Source organism: Bactrocera dorsalis, chromosome 4, assembly GCF_023373825.1.
Source record: "Bactrocera dorsalis isolate Fly_Bdor chromosome 4, ASM2337382v1, whole genome shotgun sequence".
In the NCBI taxonomy this organism is placed as follows: Eukaryota; Metazoa; Arthropoda; class Insecta; order Diptera; family Tephritidae; genus Bactrocera; species Bactrocera dorsalis.
In genome coordinates, this window is record NC_064306.1 from 68,765,599 (window position 1) to 68,778,143 (window position 12,545).

The 12,545-nt window shown below is 38.4% G+C and overlaps 1 protein-coding gene across 1 annotated transcript; it reads left to right on the top strand.

Moving 5' to 3' along the window:
• The first annotated feature begins 3,377 nt into the window (after positions 1 to 3,377).
• Positions 3,378 to 12,463, top strand: LOC105224909 (dihydropyrimidine dehydrogenase [NADP(+)]). The gene is made up of 9 exons (XM_019989762.3): positions 3,378 to 3,556; positions 8,662 to 8,715; positions 8,785 to 8,895; positions 8,963 to 9,607; positions 9,666 to 10,070; positions 10,131 to 11,588; positions 11,648 to 11,878; positions 11,947 to 12,104; positions 12,167 to 12,463. The coding sequence occupies exons 2-9, from the start codon at positions 8,671 to 8,673 to the stop codon at positions 12,255 to 12,257; spliced, it is 3,144 nt and encodes a 1,047-aa protein (XP_019845321.2). The 5' UTR covers positions 3,378 to 3,556; positions 8,662 to 8,670; the 3' UTR covers positions 12,258 to 12,463.
• The last annotated feature ends 82 nt before the right edge of the window (positions 12,464 to 12,545 follow it).

A 12,545-nucleotide genomic window follows, 5' to 3' on the forward strand; every position in this document is an offset into this window, starting at 1 on the left:
TGGTCAATGTTCAGAAATTTGTGAAGCCAAGCCAACCATAGATTTATACCTACGAGGTATGACAATTAAGTAATGATACTGATTCCATAAAAACCGTATACTTGAAAATTATTCTACAACTCTGCCATTCCCTTCAAAGAAGTCCCCTTGGCAAGCAATACAGCGATTCCAGCGCGTTTTCGCCGGAAAGAAAAGGTCGCAAGTTTACCACATGCGCGGCAATAAAATCAGTCTCATTACTTAATTGTCAAACCTCGTATTGTAATCGAAAGACTTCCTGTTAACCATTTTATTAAATGAGTAACTAATAGAAATAAGAAGATGCGGTAGAAACAACTCAACACTTCCTCTTGACTGTCCCGGGTTTGAAAAGACTTACACACTTGCAAGCGCATGCATGCAGACATCCCACCGAACTGGCGGGTGCTGAAATTAAGCGCCTTTGCAAATTTTTATGGCTACTAAACGTTTTGCCAATCAGTAAGTTCGAACACAGGAGTTCTTATTTTCTATAGCCTCACGAAGGACTACATATATCAGTTCATGTGCGATCTTTGATCAGCCATCTAACCTAACCTACCCTAATAGAACTACGTCTACCGTTTTGCATATGACTTTTGTAGTTTTGCACCCGGCTAACTCGTTCCATCGGGTTTTCATTTTCTTTACCATACTTCTATTCAGATCGTCGCATAGACATTTTATGGGTTTTCCACTGTTAAGCACGTTTTCCAGTGTTAGCCGAACACCTTTCCTGACAATCTCTTCAACTATTTCATTGAACTTGATGCCTTTGTGCTCTGGCACCAAGTAGAAGTGAAGTTGCTTGCTTCTGGCAATACTTCCCACTGCTGCCCTTTTTCCGAAGACATTTCTGGCCGTTATGCGAAACAATATCCCGATTGCTGCTTGGCTGTCACGTTATGTTGACTCAGGAATTGCCTGCAGGTGCATTTGAGGTCAGCTTCGCGGCTGTCGCAATAGGAACGACCTTAGCTTGAAATATAGTGCAGTGGTCCGGTAACTTAAAATATTGCTCAGTATAATTCTTGAACCAATTAGGGAAAGTGTAAAAAGTTTAATTAATAAAAAAAACACCAGAAAAAACGTTGACTTCGGCTGCAATAATGCCCTTCACACATTAATTTTGTATAGCATAACGTTGTAGGAAAGATCTTTATATTGTTTTTGATCGGTCCGTTTGTATCACAGCTATATATTATACTGGGTCGATCTTAACAATTTCTTCGGAGATAATAATCTATGCCGCATTTCCTGAAGATATCTCATAAAATGACAAAGTTTTCCGTACAAGCACTTGATGCTATAGATGTCCGATACCGCAGTTCCGACAAATTCTTGTGAAGTAAAAGACGGGTGAAACTTTCAGATCGATATTTTTAAAACTACGGAACTAGTTCGCGACATATACAGACAGACGGACTTGGTTAAATTGACTGAGCCCCATTTGTATGCATATCTTGGGTTTATGAAGATAAGTATATCATTAAAATTTGTTGATAAGTGAAACAATTTGATTTGCTCTTGTTGATTTGATTAGAAGCTTAAAGGAGGTTGTCTTCGCTAACAAAAGAAAGGAGCAGAGCGACATCTACAGTAGTGAATAAATATCCGTTAACATACAGAGTGACTCAAAACAAAAAAAAATTTTAAATTGGTGTCGATCGAAAAGATCAGTGGCATCAAGAATGGTTTAACAAAAAAATAAAAATGATTTTCTACAAATGTTGTTACTAAATTTATGCATATACTTTTCAAATTTATAAAAAGTATATATTTTGCTTACATTTATTTAATTTACTAGACATGATTAATTAAGCTGTATTTTCAGATCAGCCTTGTACGAACATCTCCAAACCTTCAGTGGGGTAGGCACCGATCCAAACGTAAAGTCTTCAGAAGTGTCCATTCAATTATATATCTCCAGGCACTTCGTTGCTGTTTTAGGCAAATATTATATGTCTTTATTTGTATGTTGTGCATTAAATCTTTATTGACACGACTTTATTTTAATGACTCTGTAGTATCTTCGTTGTTAACCGTTGATAAGCGCCAGTACAATAAATTAGCAGAGTGCCGTTAAGACGTACATGTATAACAAATATATGTATATACGTAGGTGTGTGCATGAATAAGTGCCCACTTTATCAAGACCCACCATGAAACTAAAAGATAATGAAAATCGGCATTCAAAGTATTAAATAATCTTGCATAATCGTGTTTTCATTAGTAAAAATTTTTTGTTGATCTTTGAATCGTGTTTTTGAACACTAAACGCCGGTTGCTGAAGGGCTGGTTAGCATTATTGGATAACATTCGTACGAAAAAACACATCCAGCTAGCAGTGAAGAAAATAGTATAACAGCCGTAGCTGAGGGTGCACACGAAGGCCTTAGAGAGCCGATTCGGCGTCGTTCACAACAACTAGGACTGGACATTTTTGGCTCAATGGGTATAAAACAAGCAGAGTTGACGAATTTGGGACGAAAATAAATCTGAAGAGATTCAAGATCTGCCATTTCATCCAGAAAAAACAACGGTTTGGTGCGGTTTGTGAGCCAGTGGAGTCATCGGGGCATATATTTTTTTTTTTTTAAATTATGCAGGTGAGAACGTAACCGTCAATGGCGACCGTTATCGTGCCATGGCCGACTATTTGATGACTGAAATTGAAGCTCGTGAAACCTGCGACATTTGATTTCAACAAGACGGCACCACTTCCCACACATGGCATCAATCAATGGATTTAATAAGAGAACGTTTCGATGAGTAGACAATTTCACGTTTCGGGCCGGTCGATTGGCCACCAAGGTCGTGTGAGATCACACCGTTAGACAAAAATTGGACACAATGGATGGACCAACAAGAATGTTCTTTCGAACGTTCACCATTAAAATTGAAGTTTCTGTGTTTTTTCTTTAAGAAAGCAGGTAACCTCGAAATGGATCACTCTTTATTTTTAATGCACTATACAAATAATGCCACTGGATAATGGCGATTTATATTGCAATTGGATATCCTTTTGTAGACTAATGATTGTCGCATACACTTCATTTTCATAAATACTCGGTTTTCAAAAAACGGAAAACCGATCTGGCAACACCAAACCGATTTATATTGCAATTGGATATCCTTTTGTAAGCTATGCTTTAGACTTCGATTGTTTAATTTCAAAAATACTCGATTTTCAAAAAACGGAAAACCGATCTGGCAACACCAAACCGCTCAGCTGACTGCCGACCGTTTTATTGCATTAATTTGTTTTTATTTATCAACATTTATGTGTATGTAAGTATGTATATTTTGTTTAAGCAATTTGTGCTGATAACAACTTGCTATTTGGCTAGCCGCTAGCGTTCTCAACGATCAGTTGAACTTAGACGCTTGCAGTGACAAGTTCTATTTTTGTTTAAAAATCGCTTTGCTCACACAGCATTCGTAGTGTTCGGTAGAAAGGAAATTAAATACATAAATTAAATTTTTTGAACTTGAAATACATTTTTGTGGATACTTCGTTGTTTTATTGTTGTTGTTGGTACGTTGTGCGTATATATGAAAATATAGAACATACATATATACACTTATAGATACTTTCATATATCAGTGGACAGCAAAACCTCCAGCAAGGAATTATGTATATAATAAGCGACATACATACCTACATATACATATACATAGAGTATATGTATATATATTTTTATTGGTACTCGAGCTGCTAGATAAGTATCTGCTGGGTGGCATTGGCGCGCGTGGCAAATAAGTATTTGTTCTAGTTTCTTACAAGTACTCATAAATTTGTGTGTTGTATATAAATATATACATACATAATATATACCATATGTTTATTTACGATGCGTATGGGCTGTGCGGCTCCAGTAAATAATCAATGAAGCTTAATTTGTGTTAATAAAAAATGATGTGACGCATTTTAAATTGTTATTAATTTAATTAACTTGATAAACAATTTTATTTTAGTTTTTTTTTTTTTAATATTATATTATTTTTTATTATGTATGTATGTATATGTATATACTGGAAAATCATTGACCTGAAAGTGAAAACAAAAACAATTAAATAATAATAACACTAATAGATAATATACATACATCAGATGTTTGTGAATATAAAAAAAAATTGTTCAAACTTTGATCGCTGCCAACAAAGCGAGATAACGAGTATTTTGATTTGATTGCAATTCATTATTCAAGTATTAGACCGGATTTCTTGTTTTTAAACCCAGTGAACGTATGGTAATAGTTGAAAATTTAAAGAAGGATATACATTCAAATATAAAAGAAAAGCTAACAGGTTGGGAATAATAAAAATAAATAAATAAAGCAAAAAGAAATGTTAACTTTGGTTGCGCCGAAGCTAGAGAGTGATCCATTTCGTGGTCCTCTACTTAAAAAAAAAACAGAAACTTCCAATTTATTGGGGAATGTTTATTATTATTATTGAAGATTATCTCTTTCAAATGTTGGCCGCGGGTACGTCTCAAATATATCATCCATTGAGTCCAATTTTCGATGACTCGCTCGAGTATTTCGAGCGGTAACTATCCAAGGCCTGGATCGAAGCGGGATTGTCTGCATAGATTTCAGACTTTACATACATATCCTCACAGGAAAAAGTCTAATGATGTGATATCACTCGATCATGGTGGGCAATCGACTGGCCCAAAACGTGAAATTATATGCTCACTGAAGTCTTCACTCAAAAAATCTATTGACTGATGCGATGTAAGTGAAGTGGCGTCATTTTGTTGAAAACAAATGTCGCCGAGATCACGAGCTTCAATTTCAGCCATCAAATAGTCGGTTATAATGGCGCGATAACGCTCACCATTAACGGTTACGTTCTCACCGGCATAATTTTGGAAGAAATATGGACCGATGATTCCACCGACCCACAAACTACATCAAACCTGTTTTTTTTTTAGATGAGATGGCAACTCTTGAATCTCTTCAGGTTCCTCTTCGCCCTAAATGCGACAAATTTGCTTGTTTACGAACCCATGGAGTCAAAAATGGTTATCATCGAACGTCGAATTTTTTTGGAACTTTTGAAGAACCCATAAAACGAAGCGTTGTCGCTTTAGATGGTCTAGTGGCTTCATTTATTGCACAATGTGTATTTTGTATGCTTTAAATTGAAGACCTCGACGTAAAATGAGCCAAGTCCGTTTCATAAATCAGTCCGAGTTGCTGCGAACGGCGTGGAATCGACTCTCTACGGTCTTCATGTACACTCTCAGGAACGGTTGCTATATTCTCGTTCACACCGTGCTGGACGTGGTTTATTCGGTTGAATATTATCCAATAATCAATGAGGGGTCTCATGATAGGTGATGGTGTTGCGAATAGTACGCTCAGTAGGCCAATTATATTGACCTAAAGTTCAGCGTAGCGCGTTAAAACGTTCTCTACAGAACTTGAATTTTGGTAATAAAGTTGAAATATTTATAAACGTTGTTCAGGCGTAAATCGTTCAATGATGAAATGCCAAACAATACTGAATAAAAATAACATGCCAGCTTGACACGACTCACGCGGAATCCGTTAAAAGAAGGCTACTGAAAAAAGTACCTCTTCTTGGATCACCTGCTATAACACTGCACAAATATTTTTGCCAACGAATTTCCGGTTCGCCCAAGTGGAATAATAATCTCGAATTAACATTCATGAATTTTAAAATGTTGCTTTCTATAATAACACCAGGCCGAAGACTTCGTAAAAATGTATTTTTAATTGCAAAAAATTTATACAAATAATTATAAAAATTATACTTTTCCATAAAGTAATAATAGTGTATAAACTGCAGCTTAACTGAATTTCCATAAAAATAACATTTAAACTAACATCTCCAAAATCGATAAAAGAACTAATAGAATTACGCAAAAACGTTACAAAGATGTATTTAATAAAAGAAAAATTTGTGTAAAAAATAAAATCAAAGTCGATTTATTTTAATTGATAAGAATTTATCAAGCAGTGAAATCCGAAGTGAACGCCTTTCTTCAACTATTTATTTGTCATTGTTTATTTTCATTTAATTTAAATTTATTTGAGGAAACTAATTGCGTACATTAATTTATTGCTGCCCTAATTACATTTTTATTGCGTAAATAAAGTTCAGTGCAATCTGGCCTGAAGTTCATATTTGTATTTTTTATAATTTCTAATCCCAACATTATTAATTTGCGTTATCTTTAAGCTTCACCCTAAACCCAGCGATTAAATTCTAGTTCTAAACTGCTTTACAACTGGTGTCAACTGGCCAGCTGACTATGTTCACTTTATATTAGGTTGTCAAAAAAGTCTTCCTTCCGGAGCGTGGCGCATCTTCGACCACCTCTACACCAGAACGAAAACGTTAAACCATCGTTGTGCGGTGGAAATGGAAACTGTATCGGGTCCATAAACTGCACAAATTTTATTGGCGGCATTTGCATTTAGATGCATTTTTGGCCTTTATCGTAGTAGTACTGTAAAATATGCCGTATTTTCTCTTTATTTTGCTCCATGTTTGCGACGCTATAACTCACGAACGACTTAAAAGAAACGACAATCAATCAAACACGTGTTAGCGCGTGAAATGAGCTTTCCAAAAAGGTATAGCATGACCCGATGCGACGAATAAAACTAGAACTACGCGCTTTCAGTGCCAACTAGCGAAAATACCGAAAGACTTTTTTGACAACCTAATACAAGCAGCTGGGAATATTTATGTGCTAATAGCTAGCGAGATGTCAACTGTCGTTGTTCGTTCAGAAATATACCAGCTTCGTACTAGTTCAAAGCAGATGCCTAACTTTTAGTACAATTAATATCCTCAGAAAGAAAATATATATTGATTTGTATATGTATGTTCTCTTCGTGAATCAACTTTTCGAAAATTTAAGTATAAATCTGTTGACATTCGGACTAGTTCGATTTTAGTCAGATATTATACATATACATGAATATACATTATATAATATTTGGCAACATAATTAATTTTGATAAAGTTTAACAGCCAAACAACTTTTATTACTTTCAAATAGTTCAAGCAGTCACCTGTTATTATTTTCATACTTCTTATCAATTAACACAATTAGTTTATTTTGCAATAAAAAGCCGAAATTCTAGTCTCAATGCACTGTGAATTTTGTTATCGGGAATATTTCTTTTGCCTTATATCTCTCGGCAAGACACTTAGTTAAAAATTTGGTAATAAAGCCCATAATACAATATTAACGCCTCAGTCCAAAACAGCGGATGTAATTTAGAGATGATAACTTATCTATAAGTTAGATTTTAAGTGGCCATATGCCGGCATACATATATAGTACCACAATAAATAATAACTAAATAAATAATTTGTACATACTTATTTAGCTTTTTTTTTTTATACATACAAATTTGAATGTAAATAAATTTGGCACACGCATGTGTAAAAATGGGTCTATGGATTTGTATATAATACTATGGGCAAAAAATAGTAAGACTTTGTTCACACTTTTAAAACTCCTAATTTATCTATGTCATCCCAATCTAAATAATCCCCCTTGACGTGTTTTCCAATCCCCGAAACAGTGGTTAAAGTCGATTTCCAGAATAGCCTTCAATGCGTCTAGCGATTCACGTTTAATGTCTTCAATTGACTGAAACGGTTTCCGCGGAGTATACGTCAGTGTATCATAGCGATGCTAAAATTAGGAGTTGTCGGTCCATAATTCCGGCATCTTTTTACGAATAGCTTCGCGCAAACGACGGTCGATTAAACGGTTGTTTCCGGGTCCTAAATATATAAACCCAAGACTCAACGCCAGTAATAATATAACAATTAACAAGACGATTCATGACGTCAGAAAGCATTGTTTCACAGGCGTTAAGGCGACATTGTTTTTCGAAAAAATTTAGTGATTTTGAAAGCGATCGTTATTTCACTTCTCTTAGACCCAAATGATCTTTCAAAATGGTTTTCACTGATCCTTCCGGTATTCTAACGATGCCAATAAGATCTCTGACTGTTAATCGTCGATTCTCAAGCAGAAATTCCTTTATTTTATAGACATGTTGATCATCATCAGTTGATGTTCATGCCCATCCTGGACGTGGTTCGTCGTCAATGCGTTCTCGACCCTCTTTGAATAATTTGTACTAAACAAAAATGCTTTCTCGCGACAAACAGTTAATACCAGAGGCTTTTCCTCTTATTCCTGAACGCTCCATCACCAGAATTTGATTGCGCATACAAATTTAATGGAACTTCTTTGTTGAATTATTTCACTCCTGGTAAAAGTCGAAGAATGCACTTTATGTCTTCCGAAAGACAAGAAAATTATAGGTTATCAACTATCGGGGATTGGAAAAAACGTCAAGGGGGATTATTTAGATTGGGATGACATAGAGGTAAGATGATGCTCTGATGTCCAGCATCCAAACCTTTTTACCATGTAATTGACCTGTTTTTTAAACCGTATCGCCAACAAACACGGGATACGTCCGCGTTAGCGAGATCAACAATTCATTGGGCCATATATTGGCTTTATCAGCCCTGCCTACGTAATTTGTATAACGCACCGCCGCCATTTACTACTATATACCTATTAGTATTGTTATACGACTAAATTAAAAATAATTTTTTTTTTTTCAACAGTTTTAAAACATGGCACCACCGGCTTTACTCAGCAAAGAGATACCCGATATCGAGGTGAGTACTATTTAAATTTGCTTGTTTTAAATATAAATATATTTTTTCCACTTCCCGCAAACACCTTAGAGCCTGATGGCCTTGAATCCTCGTGTCAAGTCGTTGTGCTCCGCCGTGCCAACTGCCGAAACTAAGATCAACAAGAAGCACTGGAAACGCAACAATGACCGCAATCCAACCGTGAGTATAATTTTGAATACAATCCATTTCCCATACTAAAATACCGTTACAATTAATTAATTAACAGGGCTGCTCGAAGCTACTCAATAACTTCGAAGATGTCAAGCACACTACACTCTCCGAGCGGGGCGCTTTGAAAGAGGCCGCGCGTTGTTTGAAGTGCGCCGATGCGCCTTGTCAGAAATCATGCCCCACCCAACTGGATATCAAGAGCTTCATCACCAGTATTGCCAACAAGAATTACTATGGCGCTGCCAAGGCGATTTTCTCGGACAATCCACTTGGTTTGACTTGTGGCATGGTGTGCCCAACCAGCGACCTATGCGTTGGTGGTTGCAATTTGCAGGCATCGGAGGAGGGACCCATCAATATTGGTGGCTTACAGCAGTTTGCAACTGAAATATTCAAGGAGATGGGTGTACGCCAAATAGTGCCACCAAATGTGAAGCCACTGCCGCAGCCCAATAAGAAAATTGCTTTGTTGGGCGGTGGTCCCGCTTCACTTTCCTGTGCAACATTCTTGGCGCGCTTGGGTTATAAGGACATTACAATTTATGAGAAACGCGCCTATTTAGGCGGCTTAAGTTCATCGGAGATTCCACAATATCGCTTGCCCGTCGATGTGGTGAATTTTGAAATTCGTTTGGTTAAAGATTTAGGTGTGAAGTTTGAGTTGAATCGCAGTCTGTCCACCAACGACTTAACAGTCAGCGTAAGTTTAGTTAAAAGTTTGTTAAATACTATATGTCGAATAAAAATCGTGTTTTCAGAGCTTGCTTTCGGCAGGACATGATGCGCTGTTTCTAGGCATAGGATTACCTGAACCAAATGTGGATCCAGTTTTTGGTGGCTTAGACGAGTCTATGGGCTTCTATACGTCGAAGAACTTCTTGCCCAGTGTATCAGCGGGTTCGAAACCTGGCTTATGTGCTTGCAAAGCTAACCAAGCCTTACCTCAGCTATCGGGTAATGTCATCGTTTTGGGCGCTGGTGATACCGCTTTCGATTGCGCCACATCGGCGTGGCGCTGCGGTGCTAAGCGTGTCTTTGTCATCTTCCGCCGTGGCACCACTGGTATGCGTGCCGTGCCCGAAGAAGTGGAGTTGGCGCGCGAAGAATGGTGCGAATTCCTACCATTCTTGGCCCCCAGCAAGGTGGTGGTGAAGGACAATAAGGTAGTAGAGCGAACATTTTCGGAAAAAGCACATAATATTGTATGTTATTCGTTTTTGTAGATTCGTGCTATGGAGTTCTACCGCTCTGAAATCGATGATAACGGCAAACTTATTGTGGACAAAGAGCAACCTACAACACTCAAGGCTGATTTTATTATATCAGCATTTGGTTCCGGTTTGAATGACCCAGAAATTATTGACGCGCTCAAACCAGTGGAATTGGATCACTGGAACCTGCCCAAAGTCAATCCCAAGACTATGCAAACCAGCGTACCACAAGTTTTCTGTGGTGGTGATTTAGGTGGTCAAGCAAATACAACTGTGGAATCAGTAAATGATGGAAAAATTGCCGCATGGAGTATTCACTGCCAACTACAAGGACTGCCATTAGATACGCCTGCAGAGCTGCCACTTTTCTATACTGAAATCGATAATGTAGATCTATCCGTTGATGTAGTCTACGAGCGCACGGACAAGGAAACCGGTAAAAGGGAGAAGCACACACTCAAGTTTCCCAATCCATTCGGTTTGGCGTCAGCACCACCCACCACCAGCGCAGCGATGTGTCGGCGTGCATTCGAACAAGGTTGGGGTTTTGTGGTTACCAAAACATTCGGTCTCGATAAGGACTTGGTCACTAATGTATCACCACGTATTGTGCGTGGCACTACATCGGGCTACAACTATGGTCCGCAACAGGGTGCTTTCCTTAATATTGAGTTGATATCGGAGAAACGCGCCGAGTACTGGTATCGTTCGATACGTGAACTCAAGAGAGACTTTCCCAATCAGGTGGTCATCGCGAGCATAATGTGTGCCGCCATCGAAGAGGACTGGAAAGAAATGGCAGCCAAGGCCGAGGAATGTGGTTCCGATGCGCTCGAGTTGAATTTATCATGTCCACATGGCATGGGTGAGTCCGGTATGGGCTTGGCTTGTGGTCAAATACCCGATTTGGTGGAGAACATTTCCAGATGGGTCAGTGAAACTGTGAAAATACCCGTCTTCATTAAATTGACACCCAACATCACGGATATTGTGGAAATTGCGGCTGCCGCGCATCGTGGTGGTGCCGCAGGTGTTTCAGCCATCAACACCGTACAAGGATTGATGAGCCTGAAAGCCGATGCAACGGCATGGCCAGCGATTGGCACGGAAAAGCGTACCACCTATGGTGGTGTATCTGGAAATGCGACACGGCCAATGGCGTTGAAAGCGATTTCCTCCATTGCCAATAAATTTCCTGGGTTTCCCATACTCGGTATTGGTGGTGTGGACTCAGGAGAGGTGGCGCTACAATTTCTACAGGCCGGTGCCTCGGTAGTGCAGGTTTGTTCTGCAGTACAAAATCAGGACTTTACGCTTATCGAGGATTATGCGACGAGTTTGAAGACGTTGCTGTATTTGAGAGCAAATCCACCACCAAACTGCGGTCAATTGTGGGATGGACAATCACCACCAACGCCCAAGCATCAGAAGGGCAAACCCGTAGTGCACTTAACTGGGAATGACAATAAGGTGAGTAACATGTGGTCTAATCTAGTCTATATACCTTCAAATTTCTTTTATGTGTTCAGACCTTGGGCTTCTTTGGTCCGTACAAAAAAGAACGTGAGGAAAAGCTTTATGAGCAGCGTGTCAAAAATGGTCCTTTATGGAATGTCAAATCCGAAACTGATGTGGCACCTGCGAACGATGCACCTAAACCAGCCTACAGAATAAATGATGTTATCGGTGGCGCATTGGAACGCATTGGCGCTTACAAGAAGCTGGACAACACGCAACAGAAAGTGGCTTTGATCGACGATGTAAGTTTGCGCATGTGCGTACAAGAGTCTAAGGTCGATTATCATTATTTCTCGTTTAACTTTTTCAGGATATGTGCATAAATTGTGGCAAGTGCTATATGACTTGCAATGACTCCGGCTACCAGGCCATACAATTCGATGCTGAGACTCATATACCACATGTCACTGACGACTGCACCGGTTGCACGCTTTGCGTCTCCGTCTGTCCAATCATCGACTGTATTACGTAAGTATATCGGTTTAAGTATGTTTAAATAGAAAAATTTTTACTGATTTCATTTCTTACAGCATGGTGCCGAAAAAGATTCCGCACATCGTCAAACGTGGCTGGGGTGAAAATACTCCGGTGTTTGCGCATGCGCTTAGTCCAATGCAGTAATTTTCCGTGTCAACATTTCCATGCTTTTCTGTTGGTCGCTATCACTTTAACCATAACTTTATTGCCATAATTGTTGATTGTGTGAACGCTAGATAAGTTATAATTAACCAGCTACTAATTATACACAATTTATTGTTATCATAACGTAACTATTAAAGTTGTATTGTGCAAAGTTTTGAAAATAAATAAATGGTGATCCATTTCGAGGTTCCCAACTTTTATAAAGAAAAAACACAGAAACTTCAAATTCAATGAAGATTGTTTATTATCACTCTAAAGAATATTCTT

What these genes read in the sequence shown, in the direction of transcription:
- LOC105224909 (XM_019989762.3), top strand. Translation starts at nt 8,671, where the DNA reads ATGGCACCACCGGCTTTACTCAGCAAAGAGATACCCGATATCGAG. An exon ending in ACAATGACCGCAATCCAACC is followed by an intron (nt 8,896 to 8,962) that starts GTGAGTATAATT and finishes ATTAATTAACAG; the next exon opens with GGCTGCTCGAAGCTACTCAA. An exon ending in TAACTGGGAATGACAATAAG is followed by an intron (nt 11,589 to 11,647) that starts GTGAGTAACATG and finishes TTATGTGTTCAG; the next exon opens with ACCTTGGGCTTCTTTGGTCC.